Genomic DNA, 19,484 nt, shown 5'->3' with positions numbered 1-19,484 from the left:
ATCGGGTCCTGGCCTTCGGCCGCTCACTCGTCCAGTCTGAGCGTGGCTCTGTGGCTGACTGTGGGCCATCCATCCCCCAACCCCTCTCCTGAGTCAGGGCTGGCTCAATGTAGCGTTGTTTGTGCGCCTCCCTCCGAGGACACCACACCCAGGAGGATGCCTTGGAAATACAGGGGTCTCCAGGACGTTCAGTGCCCCCTTCCCAACTACTCTGATACATCAACCAGCCCCTGCCCTACAGAAAACTCTGCAACCCTTTGACTTTATAGAAGGGGAACAGAGGTCCAGAGTGCATGCTGTGCCAGGAGACAAAGCAGCCGAGAGAACCCAGGACTCCTGCCTCCTTGTCCCAGGTCCTCTTTGGCTCTGAGACACCCACTGCAGGGGCAGCTTGGAGGGCCAGGGAAAGGCCAGACGTTCCTGGAGGTGGGGGGGGGGGGGGCCACACAGGCCGCCCTGCCCACATCCAGGTCAGCTCCATGGGAACCGGCAGGGCTTGGATCAGATCCTCCCCACCAGCTTCCAGCTGAACCTGTCCACATCGGGGGCCCGGCCTGCCCAGAGCCAGAGTAGATAGGGTGAGGAGTCCTGGGGCGGTGGGGATGTGGGGGGCGGCCTGGGCCAGAGACTCCGTTTGTATGAGGCAGACTCCACCCCCTAACTCTGGTGTTTTACACCATTCCTAGTTGTGCAGAACTTCTCACCAGGGATTCCTACAAGAAATAGAACATCCACTCAGATGCTTTCGGGTGCCACGACCTTCCCTCGACTTAGCTCAGCCCTGGGCTTTGGTTGCTGAGGCTGCCGGACGTCCAGGGAGACAGAAGAGTGAGGTCCTCGGGCCTTGGACTTGGCATCACAGCTCTGAACCCCTTCTCCCCTCACCTGCCAGCTGACCTCCCACCCAGCCTGGAGGCCACCCTCCTGGGTCTTCCTGGGCTCCCCCTCTATGGTGCCAGGACAGAGCATCTGTGGATGAGAATGGAGCTTGGATGTCCCCACTGCTGACAGTCCACCCCATCCCCAAGCTCCTGGTCAAAGCTGAGCTCACAGAGCAAGCAGCTCACTGCCAACACACAGAAAGGCCCCAGGTGTGCTAGAGTGGGCCCAGGCAGAGTTTTAGAAGGAGCAGGGTCACTGGCACACAGTGCAGGCACTGGGGCTGGCATTGTATACAGTAGGTTAAACCCTGGTTGCAGCACTGCTGACACTGGCATCCCATATGGGAGAAACAGAAGGGGGCAGATTCGGGATGAAGAGTTGGCTTCGGGGTCCAGGAGTAAAGGCTGAAGAACAAAGTTTCAGGTAAGAGACTCCTCCCATCAAGTCTGTTTCTCTCTCTCTCTCTCTCTCTCTCTCTCTCTCTCTCTCTCACACACACACACACACACACACACTTAACCCAAGACCTGGACTGGACCCTGCACTGGACTCCTAGACCAGGTGACGTGGGTTCTAGCCCCAGTCCTGTGTGTGTCACCGGGAAATAGGGTGAGTCACAGGTGACCTGGGTTCCAGGCTCGTTCTGAAAGAATCACGAACCTGGACAAACCACTTCACCCTATAAACCTGAGACAGAAAACGAAGCAACGTAAGTCCTTTATTCCCTCGGACACTCGGATTCTAGCTCCTAGGAGGAGCTGGGGCAAGGGGTGGGGATAAGGAAACACGGCAGGGTCCACGCGCGCACAGGCACGGAGAAGCCCGGCCATGGGTGGAGATGCTGAGTGCAGTCATCCATAAGGGGCCCGGCTTGGTCTGGCAGGTCCTCCCAGCCTGGGGCTGGGTGGGGCTGGGCAGCCACGGGCAGGCTGCACCTGAGGACTGTGTGACAGCGGACCCAGCTGGGCAGAGCATTTCCCGCATCAGCTGAGAGTGAGGACGGTCGGGAGGCAGCGCATCAATACTGGGCATGACCCTTCCTGCCCCCACTCCCTTCCCTGGCCCCTCCTCTTTTCCAGAGGTCTCTCCAGCCGCTCAAGACTTGGGGGTTGTACAGGCAGTGGGGGCAGCATCCCTCAAAGAGCATGAGAAAGGGTCCCCTCGAGTTCCAAGTCTGCCGTCGGAACTGAGGGAGAAGCTGAGGACCCGAAAACCCACGATTTGGGGCAGGTATTTGGTGCACTGGGGAAGACGCTGCCTGGGACGGCCACATTCCATGTCAGCGTGCCTGCTCCACTCCCGACCCCAGCTTTCGGCTGATGGGTATCCAGGGAAGGCAGCAGGTGATGGCTCAGGAACTTGGGTCCCTGCCACCCATGTGGGAAACCTAGACTGAGTTCCTGGCTCCTGGCTTCAGCCTGATCCAGCTCCTGCTGTTGGGAACATTTGGGCAGTGAACCAAAGGATGAACTCTCTCTCTCTCCCCTTCTCTTTCAAAATAAATTAATAATAAACAAATAAAGTCATAGTTTTTTTTTTTTTTTTTTAAAGAAAACCCTTTTTTAAGCCTTGGCAGATCCCCTCTGCTCCTCTCTCTGTGGCGACTTGCAACACTGGCATCCCACACTAAAGTGCTGCTTCGAGTCCCAGCTGCTCTGCTTCTGATCCAGCTCCCGGCTAATGCACCTGGGAAGGCAGCAGCAGATGGCTCAAGTACTGAGGCCCTGGCAACCCACATGGGAGACCTGGATGGAGCTCCAGGCTCCTGGCTTTGGCCTGGCCTGAACCTGGCTGTTGCAGCCATTTAGGGAGTGAACCAGCAGATGGAGACTCCTCTGTCAATCAGTTAAATAAAAATACATGTTTCAGTTAAATAAAAAATACATGTTTTAAAAAAGAAAGAGGGAGGTTCCAGAAGAGCCTGGCCTGTGTCCCTTCTCCTCCATCACTGCCCGGCAGGTGACAGGGAACTGGGGAGATCAAGGTTACACCGCAACTGGGCAGTGAGGTGTATGCAGCAAGTGGTACAGAGATCAGTGATGGCAGTGCCAAAGCCTCAAAGGAAAAGGAGGGAGGGCCGGACGCTGGTAAGGGCGGTCCCTCCTGCAGACCACCTCCAGGGCAGGTCCCCGGAGAGCCAAGCCATGTGCTTCCCTCCCACCAAGTGGGGTGACACACAGCACTTTCTCAACAACACCAGGTGGGAACTCCCAGGATGGCTTGTCTGTCCCAAGGTCAAGGACAGGGGAATCCGTCCCCTCCCCCCAATCCCAAGACCTCCCAGAAGCTTGGGCAGTGACTCAGAAACTTGCATCCGTCCCCTCCCCACCCAGGCAGCTCTCCAGATAGCCTTTGTACAACACTTGTGTATTGAGTACCTGCCTACTTGCTGAAAGCAGCACACCGGGCCAGACCTGAGACACGTTCATGGGCAAGACTCAGTTCCTGGCCACAAGGAGCTCACAGTCTAACTGGGGAGGCCCACACAAGTGAACAAGGCAAAACGCTGCTATGACAGTACTCAGGCCGAGGTGGGCCATGGCAGCCCAGAGGGTAGGCGGAAGACAAGCTGGGGGGGGGGGGGGGGCAACACCGACATGGGAGTCACAGTTTCGGTGCGGGGTTCTAAGGACGCACAGTTGTCCAGGAGTTGATGGGGAAACTTCCGGAATGAAGACTTGGCTTGAGCAGATTGGCAGGGGTATGCAGGGCATAGGACTGGGGTCCACATGGCTAGGGAGAGCATGGGGCCTGTGGCTGGAAGTACTGGGACTGCCTGGGAGTGGCCCGGCCTGTACCACACGGCTCTGCTCCAGCCTTCACCCTGGCAAGCCAGGGAAGGGGAATTGCCCAAGAACGAATAAAGGGGGCTTTTGGGTGGGGTTCCCCACTCCAGTTCAAGAGCAACAGCAGACATCTGTGGCCCGCAGGCCAGGCCGGGGCTGGCTCTGGCCATCAGTCACCATTGCGTAGGAGACCTGTGCACGCCTTTGTGGGCTTTTGTTTGTGTTTGGCTGTTGGTCGTCTCCTAGAAAAGTTCCTTGTCAGCATTCCCAGTCTGGCTCGGCCTGCACTTGGGAGGGGACGCCAGTGTTCAGGGGAGGACCAAGGAGAACCGGGCAGAGCAGAGGCAGTTCTGGGCAGCCTCACCGGCCGCTGCTCTCTGGACAACTTCCGGGGCCCCTTCCCCGCCCACCATGGGCAGTTGGGCAGCTCTGAGGGAAAGCCCCAAACATCCTTCATTCTGCCAAGGCTTCCCCTGGCACCGGCTGGGGGGGGGGGGCACTGTCTCCTCTTAGGGCTCCCCAGGGGCACAGGCAGAGCCGGACTGAGACAGGCAGGGGCCAAGAGTGGCATAGGCAGGTGGAGGGGCTGTCAAGGACGGGGGCAGTGTGGGGCCAGGCTGGGGCACGGACGGGGACGTGGGGTGGGGGCAGAAGCGGGAGGGCAGCGCGGACACCGGCGAGGAGGCCACCTCCCGCGCCCCGCCGGCCCCCCGGCCAGGAGACCAGTAGCGGCTGCGGAACCGCCGGAGCAGCATGAGGAATGTGATGACTGAGAGGTCGAAGAGGAGCTCGGCCATCTCCACCACGGACAGCACGGAAGAGCCGAACCACAGGCTCCACTGGCTGCCCAAGTTGGACAGGAGGGTGACCATCTGCAGGGGAGAGAGGTGCAGTGACCGCATGGCAGAGGCCCCTGGCACCAAGCCAGTCCCCTTCACCTACACCCTTGGGCTCTCAGGCGCCTGTCTGCTCCTCTCCCTTAAGAACACACAGCTCTGGGCCACGGCTGAGTCAGCAGGGGCCGGGACCTGTCTCCAGGGCCTTCTACCTGTCGCCCCGCACGGCCTGGCCTCCCCCACCCCTACAGCCCTCATGCCCCAGCCAAGCACCCCTTCTTCCTATGCTCTCCACCTCACCCTTGACCCCAACCTTTCTTCCCAGGGCCCCCTGCTTTCGAGTCCCAAACCTTCCCCCCTCCCCTTGAAACACAGGCTCCCTACCGTGACAGAGGGGGACTCAGAATTGGCTTTGTAGTTCAACTCTTTGAAGTAGATGTTGAGCTTGGCAACCCCATTTCTTTGGAGAAAGGGAGAAAAGGAGGGAAGAAATGGCAGAGGATTCACTTCCCGACCCCGCCTCCAGTTACCCATCTCCACTCCTCCCCAGGCTGCCCCAGGGCGGGGCGCAGGGAGGGACCCACCTCTTGTTGCTGACCGTGTAGTTGTTCTGTAGCGACAGCATCTGGAAGACCCAGTCCTGAGAGAGAACGGAGATGTCAAAGAGGCCACCAGGGAAGGGGAGGGGTCAAATACAGCCCTACACCTAACACCCGCCGAAGACCACCGCGGGACACCCACGCATGCGCACACATCTCCCTTCTTCGCTGTACCTGGGACGTCACCGAGGGCCATCGCGAGTAACCAGCAGAGAGCTCGTAGTTGGTTACACTGCAGGAGGAAAAGGGTGCTCAGTGAAATCCGCCCAGCAGGCAGCTGCCCAGCCTGTACCTGGGGCAGGGGACACGCACCTGCACGGCTTCCTGCACTTGGTGAAACAGCCCAGGCGGTCCGAGGAGAAGGCGTCCTGGAGTTTATAGTAACAGTAGCCTGCGGGTACAAACAGGAGCCCTCAGCCTTCACACCAAGAGATGTCCCAAGATCCCTGGGCACCCACTCCACAAAAGCATTATGCAGCAGGGGACGACAGCGATGCCCCTTCAAGTGGCCACACCAAGAATGTTGCAGAACTTAAGCTCAGGCAGCAAAAAAAGAGAAAAACCAAACAGGAGCCACCCGGGGAAAGCTGTGCTCCACACAAGCAAACGCTGCCATGTTAGAAAGGAAAATGGGAACAACGGTTGGGTAAGAGATTCAACCACAATGAGAGACCACAGTCCACGCAGTAGGACAGCTAAAATCAGAATGACGGGGCTGGCCAGGGAATGCAGAAGCTGCAATGCTCATTTACTGCTGCGGGGACATGCAACGCTGTGGAAACCAGGCTGGGAGCCCCCCACAAAGGTTAAATGCAGAACCCGAGCAAGTCCATTCCTAGGGACTCACTCGAGAGAGCTGGAAGCACACGTCCACCTGGGGCCCAAATGTCCGCTGTTATTCACGAAACCAAAATGCTGAAACAACCTGAACCTCCACCAGCCCCTACGTGTGTGAGTCAACTGGACGCAGTGCACCCACGTGAGATAATACTCAGCCATTAACAGGAAAGAAGTGGGGCCAGTGTTGTGGCTTAGTGGGTTAAGCCACTGCCTGCAATGTCGGCATCCCATATGGGCACCGGTTCAAGTCCCCGCTCCCTACTAGTGCACCTGGAAGAGCAGCAACAGAAGATGGCCCAAGCGCTTGGGCTCCTGCACCTACGTGGGAGACCCTGAAGAAGCTCCTGGCTCTTGGTTTTGGCCTGACACAGCCCTGGCTGTTGTAGTCATTTGAGAAGTGAACCAGCACATGGAAGCTCTCTCTCTCTCTCTGTCTTTCCCTCTGTCTCTGTAACTCTGCCCTTCAAATAAATAAAATAAATATTTAAAAAGGGAGGGGGCGGCGCTATGGCGTAGCAGGTGAGGCTGCCGCCTGCAGTCCCAGCATCCTATACGGGCGCCGGTTCGAGACCAGCTGTTCCACTTCCAATCCAGCTCTCTGCTATGGCCTGGAAAAGCAGTGGAAGACGGCCCAAGTCCTTGGGCCCCTGCACCCACGTGGGAGACCCAGAGGAGGCGCCTGGCTCCTGGCTTTGGATCAGCACAGCTCAGGCCATTGCAGCCAGTTGAGGAGTGGACCAGTGGATGGAAGACCTCTCTCTCTGCCTCTCCTTCTCTCTCTGTGTAACTCTTTCAAATAAATAAATAAACTTTTTTAAAAAATGGCCACATTATATGATTCTTTCTGTATGAAATATTCAGATCAGGTGAATCTATAGAGACAGAAATACTGGTTGTTGCTTGGGGGCTGGCAGGGTGGCTCGGGAGCTTGGGAACTGCTAATGGTTTCTTTCAGGAATGATACAAATATTCTGAAATGGGGCGGGGCTTTCAAGGCTGTTAGGAGGTCCTCACCCTATATCAGCGTGCATGGGCTCCAAACCTGGCCCCAACTCCTGCTCCCAGCTTCCAGCTAATATACACCCTGGGAGATAGCAGCAATGGCTCAAATAGTTGGGTTCCTGCTACCCATGTGGGAGACCTGGATTGGGTTTCTGGCTCCTGGCTTCAGTCTCCACATAGCCCTGGCCTTTTTGTGCATTTGGGGAGTAAGCCAGCAGATGGGTGCTCTGTCTGTCTCTCAAATGAATAAATAGATGCTTTTAAAAAATATATTCTGAAGTTGATTATGGTGATGACTCTGTACAACTCCAAAACTACCCTAAGAACTTCAATCTGAAAATTAAAATTATACTGAAATAAGTGTATGATTTAAATATGTAAATTGCATGGGATATGAATTATTGCAATAAAGTATTATCAAGAAAAAAAGAAAGAGTGGGACTCTCTCCTTCTTCACACACCAAGTTCTACGAAGGCCGTTTTATCATTATTGTTACTTTTAGCATGTATTTATTTCCATTTTACTTGAAAAGCATAGAAAAAGAGACAGAGTAACAGAGATCTCGCATCCCCAGATCACTCCCCAAGTGGCCAAAACAGCCAGGACTGGGCCAGGCTCAAGCCAGGAGCCGGGAACTCCACCTGGGTGTCAGAGGCCAAGTGCCTGAGCCTGCCGCCTCCCAGGGTGCTCATTACTCGAATCCAGGCACTCCTAGTGCTACTCTGAGTCACTCAGTCTGAAATCCTGAGTTGTGACCCAAATCCAGGCGGGGAGAACAGGAAGCGACTGGGCCCTTTTCCCTGGTAAGCTCAGGCAACCCCTAAGAATGGGTTTCTGCCCTTAATTCCTCTCCCTCATCCTCACAATTTCTCAGCAGAGAATCCTGTGAGTTTTCACAGGCTGATCTTCAAGCTCAGAACTTAGAAATCACGGCTTGGGGGCAGAGAGGAGCAGCAGGCAGCCTCCTCCAGCACCCGTGTTGCTCTGCACAGCCTGGGGCTTCCTGAACTGGTCCCTGGGCCTCAGTTTGCTCCTCTGAGAAGCAGGGTGGGGGGTGAAGCCCGGTGGCTTCTGCCTGTGTTTCCTTCCAGTTCTGATGGCCTCTGCCTGCTGAGGTCAGAGACAGGAACGGGCAGCCTCGCCTGGAAACTGCAGCTCCAGGGAGAGAACTGTGTGGTGGAGCAAGCCCAGGGAAGGAGGCCGCCACCTGGGGCGAGACAACCGGCAGCCTTTGTGGGGGACTGCAGACCCCCTGACCCACCGGGAGCAGGGAAAACCACTGGGCCGCGGGCCTGCCAGGCCAGAGAGCAGCCTGGGCACCAGGCGTATGTTTTCTGGTTAGTGTTTCCTCCCTCTCTACATCCCAGCGCACAGCTTGCCTGCTCCATAATTCAGCTGTAGTGCAAAGGAAAGGGATTTTTCTCCTCCAAGTTAAAAAAAAAAAAAAAAAACCTTCTTTCCACATATTTATTTCAAAGGCACAGAGACAGAGAGAGATCTATCTCCCATCCACTAGTTTCACTCTCTAAATGCTCAAAACAGCCAGGGAATGGGCTAGGAGGGCCAGGCGATAGCTCAAGTGGTCCAGTCCCCGACACCCAAGTGGGAGACCCAGAGGGAGTTCCCAGCTCATGGTTTCAGCCCAGCCCAGCCCCAGTCACTGGGAATTTGTGGAGTGAACCAGTAGATGGCAGATCCCTAACTGTCTCTCTAGCAAATAAATAAAAATAAATTAAAAATGGCTTAAAATAATGACATAGCAGACTACTGAACGCATATGGGCCAGTCTCGAAGCCACGTAAATTGGGACATGTGAAGGGGGGGTCGGACACCCAGAACTTCTGATACCTTCTCACAGCACCCTGAGCCACCCTGCCAAGCAGCCCAGGAATGAGGCAGCGTGGGAAGCCCTGGTCTTTTCCTGGGGCTACTTCCTTCCTTAGGCCACACGCTCTTTTTCAGCGGGGCAATTCCTTGACAAACACACAGAGGCCAAAGCAGGGAGAGGGGGAAAGAGAGGGCGAGCAAAGGGAAAAACAGAGGCTCAGGGCAGGACATGCAGAGGGTGAGGGAGAGGAGGGGCGGCAGAGGCACAGGCCCGGGAGCCCGGGGTGGGGTGGGGGGTGCCTGGGGCCCACGGGGCCTGGCAGGGCTCCCTGCCCTCACCCCAGGAGTTGTGCTTCCTGTAGTCACAGTACTCCACGCCCTCGGGCAGTGGGTAGAAGATGTAGGCGCAGCCACACTCCTTGACCATGTTCTCCTGGAAGCAGGAGTGGATGCACACCTGGCAGGAGGACAGAAACAGAGGAGGGGCTGAGAGCTGGCCCCACCCCTCCCCACACAGCCCATCCTTCCTCCCACCCACCTCTCCCCTGACCCCACCCTCCCACTGCCCTACACACAAACCTCCCCCTCCAACCCAACCACCCAGCTCTGACCGACCAGGGCGGGCCTGGGAGACGGTTGCCCCGGAAACAGGTTGGGCCTCACCTGCTGTGTGTACTTGGAACGATAAAGGTTCTTAACGGGGACGTCGCTGCCATTCTGGGTGCAGTCGCCATAATCACCCCCCAGTCTGTCCAGGGATTCCTATGAACCAACGCATACTCAGAGGGCACAGCAAGCAGCAGGGGCCTCAGCCTGGGTGCCCGTCCTCCCCCAAGCCCCAGGCCGAACCTTACACTCTGCCTGCCCTTCCTCTCGGCCTCCCATCTCCTGCAGGCCAGCACTCATCTCAATGCTCCTTTCAAGGACAGGGGGCTGAGCAGCCCTGGGATGCTGAGCATGGCCTGAGCCCTTTCTCAGGGCTCCCCACCCAGCACCGCCTACTCCCCCAGGGCCTTCCTTCCCAAGGCCTCCCTGCCACCGGAGTCCAGCTCCCCAGGGACCCCAAGGTCATGGCCCCCTCCCCTATGCGCTGACTGTGTCCCTCTCGTCTTTGGGCTGCCAAGCCCAATCCATTCCTCTCGCAGCCTCTCCTCCCAGACCCCCCACCCCCAGCCTTGCCTTCCTCATGCTGATGGAGGTCTCCACACCGGGCCGCAAGTTAAAGCCGCCATCATCCATAAAGGCAGGCTCATCCTGCCCATGCACCATCACCCTAGCCCCGGTCACCGTGGACAGCAGCGGGATGAAGTCATTCTGCTCCGTGCGCAGCGTCAGTGACAGCCCTGGGAGACACAGGGAGCCGGGTGGAGGGGCAGGGGGAGGGCTTGGAGAAGACCCAGGCCCCGCTGGGTTTCCAGTCTCCCAAGGGGAGCCAGGCCAGGAAGACTTGCAAATGGACTTGGCAACCCTGGAGCTGGATTCTAGGGACAGCAAGAAGGACCGGAACCCGTGTCCACAATGTGCCACGTGGTGCCCATGGGGAAGTGAGAACAAAGAGCCCTCCTGCCCGGGGAGAGAGAGGCACGGTGCAGGGGACAGAAGGCGCCCGGCATCTCCAGGGTGTGAGCTAATAGGTGAGTCACCATGGGTGGCCAGGGCTGGGGGTTGGGGGAGGCTGTGGCAGGGCTGCTCACCATTGTTGATGCCAGGCATGGAAGACATCCAGAGGCTGGAATTATTCTTGTCATTAAAAGTGTAGCAGTTCCCATACATCGGGTGATGGAAGTGAGAGTAATTCCTTGGCAGGAGAGAGATGACAGGGTGAGAAAGGAAAGTAGCAGACGGCAGGGGAGCAGGGATGGCCGCTTTCAGAGCGTTTCCTAACCACTTACTATGTGCCATGCATGCTCCCTCGGCCGCACCAAACAATAGCCCAGGGGAGCCGCATCCCCACACCACCGAAGAGGAAGCTACCCGAGACAGGAGCAGCCGCCCCAAGGCCACACCAAGAGTGACGATGAACCTGGGATTCCAGCCAGGTGGTGCCTGTTCTAGCCCCGGCTCCTCCCACCAGGCCAGCTGACCCCACTGGCCTTGGTCTTCATGCTGCCAGTGACCTCCCATGTGGCTGTGATGGGCCCCTGATGCCTTGCAGGTCTAAATCGTGTTCCCACGTACACGGCGAGCCCCTTGAGGGCAGGAGCCACATCCCACCGTCTCTGGCATCTCAGGGTTGGCTGAGAGCAGAGGACCAGTGGTGAGCAAGGAGCTGAGCTAAGGGGAGCGCCCTTAAGAGCCCAAGACAAGAAAGAGGCCTCGCGTCTCAGACCGGGAAGTCCAGATGTCGGACAGATGTGGGAACAGAGAGAGCGCCACTGCGGATGCAACACTGCAATAGGATTCGACGGCAAAGCACAGGTTCCTGAACAGGGAGGCCACAGGGGCTGGGAGCAAGAGCGCCCACCCCCGGGGACACGGGCATCTCTGTCCTACTGTGCCGGCGACAGGGGCAGGGCAAGAGGGACGTGGGGTTTCCAGACTGTGACAGGCAGAGGAGGAAGAAGACAGGTGAGGGGAAGAAGGCTGGCAGGAGTGAGGAGTGGCCTTCTGGCTGTGTGGCCTTGGACAGGTCATGTTTTCCAAGGGCACTCTCCTAGCTGTGAAATGAAGGAATCCCTAAGGGGTTAGAGCTGACCCAGGTAGAGACGCTGTCCCCCAGGGTCTGCATTAGTAAGTCAGGAGCCAGAGCTGCATATTGATCCCAGGTGTTCCAATGAGGGACGCAGGCATTGTAACCGTAGGCTAAACGCCTACCCCTAAGTGATCTTTTCATTCCACTTTTCTGCAAACATTCTGAAATCTGCTCCTACAATATAATATCATTATTCAGTAATAATAAATATGAAGTTCTAAGGTCAGGCGTTGTGGCACAGCAGGTTAAACCACCACCCAGAACACCTGCATCCCATATCGGAGTGAAGGTTTGAGTCCTGGCTCCTCTGCTTCTAATCCAGCTTCCTGCTAACGCACACCCTGGGAGACAGCGGAAGATGGCTCATGTGCTGGGGTCCCTGTCAGCCATGTGGGAGACCCGTATGGAGTTCCTGGCTCCTGGCTTCAGTCTGGCCCAGCCCTAGCTGTTGAGGGCATTTGGGAAGTAAACCAGATGGAACCTCTCTCTCTCTCTCTCTCTCTCTCTCTCTCCTCTCTCTCCTCTCTCTCCTCTCTCTCGTTCTGCTTTTCAAGTAGATAAAAATAAAGAAACATTAAAAGGAAGAAGGGCTGAAGTTCTGATCCATGTTACAGCGTGGATGAGAAAAGGCAGTAAGTGAGAGCCACTGGCCACAGCAGACCCCGGGCTGTCCGGCTGCATCCACTGGACCTGGGCACAGTAGGTGACCCACAGACGCGAGGCACGCTGGTTGTTCCCAGGGCTTGGAGGAGGGGAGAGAAAGGAGGGGAACTACTGAGGTGCTCAGGGTTTCTCTTTGGGGTAGGAAAATGTTCTAAAATTGGATAGTGGTGATGGTTGTGCAATTCTCAACACACTAAAAGGAAGAATTCATGGTATGTAGATGTGTCAAGAAAAGTGTCAGTAAAATACTCTAAGGAGCGGCTGAGGGTTTCGGAGAAGGGCAAGGAGAGGGTTTGTGAGAAGCCTGCTCTAAGGAGCTGCCACCTGCATCTGAAGGTCACGAGCGCTGTCCCAGGATTTTAAAGAGGACTTTGTGCAAGAGTTAAGTAGAGTGAAGGGAAGGGAGGAACAGTGGGTCTGTGCCATGGCTGGCAGGTGTACCCAAATTCGTGTGTGGACTCCCCACAGACGGCCAGGCAGGACCTCGGAGCAGGCAAAGGGAGGGGATCAGGAGGGTGGTAATCAGAGAGATAGGGTGGCAGGTGGCAGGTAGGGGCTGACTCAGGCTCAGGGGCTGTTCCGGTCTCACTACCCAGCTGGCTAACTTCTGTCCTCAAACAAACACAAGACTAAATCATGGGCTGGGCAGTGTGTGGTGGGGGAGTGGGGAGGAGAGGGGGAGAGGCAGCTGACACCTGGCCCTGCTGGCACTCTCCAGCGACATGGGAGGGGATGTGCCACCCAGCACCCTTCTTCAGGCAGGTAGGGGCAGGGAGACAACCCCTGCGAATCAAGGGGCAGAAGGGGGGGGGGGGGCCGGGACCTGTCACTCCCCACCTCCTCCAGCCTGCAGGCCTGACAAGAGCCCTTATGGAAAGGAGGGAGGAATCTGTCGCTGGGTCAGCAGAAGTCACTTTACCTGCGTGAGCAGTGGAGTAAGGGACCCACCCACCTAGGGAAGCCCCCGCCTTCTGTATTTTTTAATTTATTTTATTCGAAAGTCAGAGGTACAGAGAGAGAGAGAGAGAAAGAGAGAGATCTTCCATCTGCTGGTTCACTCCCCAGATGGCTGCAACAGTTGGAGTTGGACAAGGCCAAAGCCAGGAGCCCAGAACTCCATCCGGGTCTCCCACGTGGGTGTAGGGACCCAAGGACTTGGGCCATTCTGTGCTGTTTTCCCAAGCACATTAGCAGGGGTCTGGATGGGAAATGGAGCAGCTGGGACACAAACCAGCATCCATATGGGATGCCAGCGGCTTTAACCGCTATGCCACAGTGCCCCCCCCCCCATTTGTTATCTCAGACACTTGGGCCACTCGGGCCACTCCTGGGACAAGGGTCATCCGCATCACCTTTACCACTTGAGGAAAAGTGCCCAAAGGGCTAGGGTTACTGATTTTTTTTTCTTTGATGCTTTTCAAATGCTTAGCCCAGAAACTTGTTGGAGGAACATGGAAGGAATCTCAGATTTTGGGTGCTGTTGTGTTCCATTTTACAAAGAAGTGGACCCTGAAGAGGGACATGGAAGTGCCCACAGTCACCTGGCCAGGTGACAGAGCCAGAGTGCAGGTCCCAGGTTAGCCCCTAGACCCAGGTTACCCCCTATTCTCACAGCCCAGCCTCATAGAGGAAGGCGAATATGGGGCCAGATGATCTGCCCAGCTCCTAGGAGCCCTGAGATTAGGGGGAAAGAGGGCTTAGAAAGACCCAGAACAGTGCTACCCGCCCTTAATTTCTCAAGGCCACACCCAAGCCCAGAGGGTCCCAGGCCTTCCACGGGAGGCTGCCGGGCCTCAGACCTTGCCGTGCAGGGAGCACAAGTCTGCTGATGGTCCCAGGCAGAGGCGAGCACCTGAGGCCGTGCGCCCCCCGCAGGGGTCAACAAGCAGTTTCCAGCCCGCGTCCCACCCCCCACCCCCCACCTCGCACCGGCTGGGCCGCTGCTCACCCATCACCGCAGGAGGCCTGGTTGAAGCGGCAGGTGAAGATGAAGTTGCCCAGCTGCTCCCGGGACAGCGACGTGTCCGACAGTCTGGACAGAATGTTGATGTAGTGGAAGCGGTACCACTCCCGCACCGCGTCCACTCCCGACGAGTACCTCTGGTAGAAGCAGTCCGATCTGTTCTGGTTACACTGCACAGAGACCTGAACGTTAGAGGGCTGGCAGCAGGGTGGGGCCGAGGTCAAAGGGCCCTGAGGTTTTTGATGGAAGCAGCGGCCTCCCACCACTACCCGACCCCAACCAGGAGACAAGGGACCAAGGGCATGCTGGGCCGGGGAGACCAGCAGCTGCACAAGCCTGGCTGCGGTTCACGTCGACAGCGGGCCGAGCAGAAGTCTACCCATTTCCCAGGTGGGAAGACTGACACATCACTAGGCTTGCCCAGCGGGAGTGCTTGGTCCAGAACTGCAGTCTCCTGGGGTGTAACCCGCTCTCTCACTAGCGGGGGCCTCCCTTTCTCCTTCACTCCCCCCTCTCTCATTTCCTCTTACTCTCCCCTTTTCAAAAAAAAAAAAAAAAAAAACTTTTAAAAAAGTTTCCCTGCTGTCTCTACCCCACATCCCAGGCTGTAGTGCACGCTGCAGGGTGCGAGGCAGGCTGTAACTCAGATGCATTTTCTCCAGATCTGACTTCCCGCAGCCTACACCTCCCACGGAGACCCCACGAGCAAACCCGCAGGCTGGTGCACAGGGAGCTGCTCCTTTAATTCATTCATTTATTTTCGTGTGAGTGCGTGCACGCCTGCGAGTTCCCCAGGTCCCGCCCAGCGTCCGCGGGCTGCAGGGGCGGGTGCGGCAGGGGGCGTGGTGCTGCGGGCCGGGGGCGGGGTTTACCAGCTGGAAGCCGATCATCCAGTCTTTCCTGCCCACTTCGGGGCTGTTGTCCCGCACGCTGGAGGCGGAGCTGCGCGCTCGGCGGGCCTCGAGGCGCGGGGGCGGAACCCGCAGGCGCTGCAAGGGGTGCGGCAGGGGAGGGTGGACGTCGCGCCTGTGGCGGGGCTGGGCCTCCAGGGTGCTGGCGTTGTATTTGAACAGGTCGAGGAGCGTCTGCTGGGTGATGCTGTCCAGCTCCTTGAGCTGCTCTGTAATTTCAGGATATCTGAAAGGGGGCGCGGCACAGAGTCGGACAGAGGGCGGCCTTGCACGACCCCCAACACACACCGCCCCTCGGACCTCAGTTTCCCCAGCTGTCAGCGGTGCGGTGGTTCATCCCGGAAAAGCGTGGGGGGGCTGAGCTGACTCCCCGTGAGGGAGGAGGTGTAGACAGGTGTGTCCGCGGGGGGAAGCAGAAGCGACAGCGAGCCTGGGTCGTGAAGGCGTTTATTGCGCCTGTTATTGAAAGAGGGAGGCAGCAGGCGCCTCCTCCCACTCACTCAGACCTGGCAGGGAACCCGGAACTTACTTGCCCCTTCCCCAGGCGAGAGGGTGCGCGGGTCATCCGGCCCTCCCTGGCCGAGGCTGACCTTTGGGCCCGTGCCTACCACCTGGCATCTTCTAAGTCAAGGTACTTGGACTGCATTTTCAGAGGCTCCGCGGCACCAACCCCCCTCCACCCTCCAGGGACACGGTGTTGGGGGAGGTGTCAGGTCCGGGAAGTTAACACTGTTCAGAATAAACACTCCCACAGTGAACATCACCACGAAAGTCCACAGTTCACAGGGCCTTGGGGCTACAATCTACCGAAACAAAACATTACACCCGGTACGCAGGGCTGCAGGACACACAGCAGCATACAGAAATCGATTGTATTCCTGCGCACTAGCAACGCAAGTTGGAAAATGAAGTCACAACAGCCTGTTAGTTACCCTGATCTGAGCGCTTGCTATAAAGCCACAGTAATCCCACCGAGGCGGCCCTCGGCGAGGACAGACAATAGATGAATGGAAAAGAATCCAGAAAACGGCTTCAGAAACTTCTGGGAGAAATCACATGCTCTTTCAGTTCTATTTTCCCATGAACCTCTTGAAGCCCTCTCATATATGTCAATTGATTGTCTTTATCTCTCTCCCTGCATATATATATATATATATATATTTAAAAGGTTTAGTTTATTTATTTGAAAGTTATAGAGAGAGGGAAAGAGAAAGAGAGGTCTTCCATCTGCTGGTTCACTCCACAAATGGCCAAAATGGCTAGAGCTGGGCCCATCCGAAGCCAGGAGCTTCTTCCAGGTTTCTCATGTGGGTGCAAGGGCCTAAGGACTTGAGTCTTCCTCTGCTGCCTTCCCAGGCCATAGCAGAGAGCTGGATTGGAACTGGAGCAGCTGGGACTTGAACCAGCACCCATATGGAATGCCAGCTCTGTAGTCTGTGGCTTTAGCCCACTGTGCCACAGCTCTGGCCTCCTGATTGTCTTTTTTTTAAGTAGTGAAAAACATAGAATTAGCCAGCTGGACTCATGTGGATGATCGAAAGCACCACAGTCAGGAGCCAGGCGAACATATGCCTTCTTCTCTCCATCAGAGCTGACCTTGGCCCCATCAGTGTCCCGGGTTTCTTCATAGCCTATGCGATCAGGGTTTGCCGCCCTGTACACCTGCAGTGAGCACAGCTGTGGTGTTGCCTTCTTCATGGCCCACTCAGTGGCCATTTGGGGGGTGAACCAGCAGATGGAGGATCTCGCTCTCTGTCTCTGTCACTCTATCTCTAACTATGCCTTTCAAATAAATAAACAAATATTTAAGAACATCTAATTTATAATTACTACAATGTCTAACAAGTAACTTGTCCTGATATATAAAGAAACAACAGATCAATAATCAAAGGGATCATTTTTAAATAAAAAATGTAAGTCTTTAAGAAAGTAGGGGAGAGCCCTTAGCCTAGCAGTTAAGACACTGATTCAGATGCCCACAGCCATACCAGAGTCCCTGGGTTCAATTCCCAGCTCCAGCTCTTGACTCCAGCTTCCTGCTAATGTGCACCCTGGAAGGCAGCAGTGATGGCTCAGGTAACAGGCCCTGCCACCAAAGTGGGAGACCTGGGCTTTGCTCCCAGCTCCCAGCTTTAGCTGACCAGTGCAAGTATTTGGAGAGTGAATGAAATAACTCTGTCTTCCCCTGACACCCCCACCAATAAATACATAAGAAAAGAAAAAACATCCAACAAAGAATCCACCCTGTTATGTAAAGAACTCTGACAAATCGACAATAAATAAATAAGAAAAAATATAGCCAAAAAAAAAAGTGGTCATTAAACACATGGAAAATACTTGATGTAATTAGTCCTCAGGGAAACACACAGAGTGAGGTGCCATTTAACATCCCTTAGACTAAAACTAGAGAGACTAACACCAAAAAACGTTGGTGAGAATATCGAGCAACTGGAGTTCTCCAAAGCCATAGATGTCACATGGTACCACCACTCTCGAGGACTGCTTGGTAGTTCCATGATTTCACTTCTGGATGTTTTACCAATGCCATTCCTAAGTATTACCGTATTACCCAAGAGCAGTGAAAACATGCAGACTGGTACATATGTGTTTGCAGCAGTTTTACTCTTCATAGCCAAAACTATGAAAACCCCTCGGCAGGGGCCAGTGCTGTGGCGTAACCGGTAAAGCCGCCGACTGCAGTGTGGGCATCCCATAGGGGTGCCAGTTCAAGTCCTGGCTGCACCACTTCCAATCCAGCTCTCTGCTATGGCCTGGGAAAGCAGTTCAAGATGGCCCAAGTGCTTGGGCCCCTGCACCCACATGGGAGACCTGGAAAAAGCTCCGGGCTCCTGGCTTCAGATCGGCGTAGCTCCAGCCATTGCGACCATTTGTGGAGTGAACCAGTGGATGGAAGCTCTCTCTCTCTCTCTCTCTCTCTGCCTCTGTTAACTCTGCCTTTCAAAGAAATAAATAAATTTAAGAAGAAAAGACCCTCAGCAATAAAAACAAACTGGTACAGGCAAAAAAAAAAAAAAAAAAAAAAAGAGGAATTTCAGGGACATTAAGTTAAGCCAAACAAGCCAGACATTTATATAAGAAAATATATATGCATAGTTTGTTTATATAAAGTCTAAGAACAGACCAAATTTGTTGATGGCGATAGAACTGAGAAATGACGGTGGGAGAGGAAGAGAAATCGACTGGAATGCAGCACCAGAGGCGAAGGTTCAATGTTACGACGGCCACACCACAACCAGCACTTAAGATGGTTTATTGTATTGTATATGAACTACATCTCACTTTAAAAAGTCAAATGCCCTATCTGCCGGAATTCAGGGCCCCAGAAAGGTTATTGGGGTGTGGAGTGGGTAAGTCTTATTAATTTATTTTTATTTATTTGAACAGCAAAGTGACAGAAAGAGGCAGAGAGAGAGAGAGAGAGAGAGAGAGAGAAGAGAGAGAGAGAGATCTTCCATCTGCTAGTTCATTCTCCAAATGGCCCCAATAGCCAGATACGGGCCAGGCCAAAGCAGAAGCCAGGAACTCTATTTGGATCTCCCACATGGATGGCAGAGATTCAAGTGTTTGAGCCATCATCACCTGCTGTCTCCAGTGTGCGCATTAGCAGGAAGCTGGAATCAGAAGCAGAACCGGGACTCAAACCCGTACTCTCAGATGTGGGCTGCAGGTGGCCCCAGCAGTGATGCACCTGCTGCACAATGCGGGCCCCAGGCTTGTTATAAGAGCCCCCTCATGGTCCTGCTGTGCAGCTCCACTAACCACTGTCTCGCGCAGATCCTCACATTCTGCCGCATGCGCCTGCATCTCCTTCCCCATCATAAGATCTAGCTGGCTGGGCCCCACGCATCCACCCTCACAGCCCTCCCTCCCCTCATAGGAAAAACGCAGCTCAGGTGGAAAGTGTGTGTTTGGAACTCTGAAAGATTTGGTTGTTACCGGTAATTAAAACAATAAAAGCTGGGTCCCTGTCACCTATGTGGGACACTTGGATTATGTTCTTGGCTCCCATCTTCGACCTAGCCCAGCCCCAGCCAATGCAATCATTGGGGAGTGAACCAGCAGATGGGAACTTTGTCTGCCTATGCCTCTGTCTCCCAAATAAATTTATTTTTTTAAGAATAGCAATAATAACTAGTATTTATTGAGCACTTACTATAAGCCAGATACTGTGGTATTAGAATGTACATTATGGGGGGCTGGCATTATGGCACAGCAGGTTAAGGCACCACTTGCAACACTGGCATCCCATATTGGGGTGTCAGTGCAAGCCATTTGGGGAGTGAACCAATAGATGGAAGATCTTTCTTTGTTTCTCCCTCTGTCCCACTGCCATTCAATTACATTTTTAAAAGAATGTACATTATTTGTGTAGTCTTCAGTGTAACTCCGTGTGCTGTTGGCCACTGGCACTATTGTTGTCCCCTTTACCACGTGGAAAACCCGAGGCTTGGTGACTTGCAC

At 55.2% G+C, this 19,484-nt stretch overlaps 1 protein-coding gene across 3 annotated transcripts in view; it reads right to left on the bottom strand.

Annotated features, from left to right (window-relative positions):
* Window positions 1-3,232: 3,232 nt before the first annotated feature.
* Window positions 3,233-19,484, bottom strand: part of SCNN1A (sodium channel epithelial 1 subunit alpha) — a 27,521-nt gene continuing 11,269 nt past the window's right edge. For 2 of the 3 annotated variants that reach the window (XM_051849890.2, XM_051849889.2), the window contains 11 exons: window positions 14,964-15,228; window positions 14,077-14,261; window positions 10,468-10,571; window positions 9,953-10,116; window positions 9,437-9,535; window positions 9,113-9,230; window positions 5,416-5,494; window positions 5,278-5,335; window positions 5,089-5,144; window positions 4,889-4,964; window positions 3,233-4,540 (listed from right to left, as the gene is read on the bottom strand). In XM_051849890.2, the coding sequence (XP_051705850.2) occupies window positions 4,178-4,540; window positions 4,889-4,964; window positions 5,089-5,144; window positions 5,278-5,335; window positions 5,416-5,494; window positions 9,113-9,230; window positions 9,437-9,535; window positions 9,953-10,116; window positions 10,468-10,571; window positions 14,077-14,261; window positions 14,964-15,228 (1,567 nt within the window). In that variant the 3' untranslated portion in view covers window positions 3,233-4,177. 3 annotated transcript variants of the gene reach the window in all.

The sequence above is a fragment of the Oryctolagus cuniculus genome, chromosome 9 (assembly GCF_964237555.1).
Source record: "Oryctolagus cuniculus chromosome 9, mOryCun1.1, whole genome shotgun sequence".
In the NCBI taxonomy this organism is placed as follows: domain Eukaryota; kingdom Metazoa; phylum Chordata; class Mammalia; order Lagomorpha; family Leporidae; genus Oryctolagus; species Oryctolagus cuniculus.
This window is presented reverse-complemented; position numbering and strand designations above follow the sequence as displayed.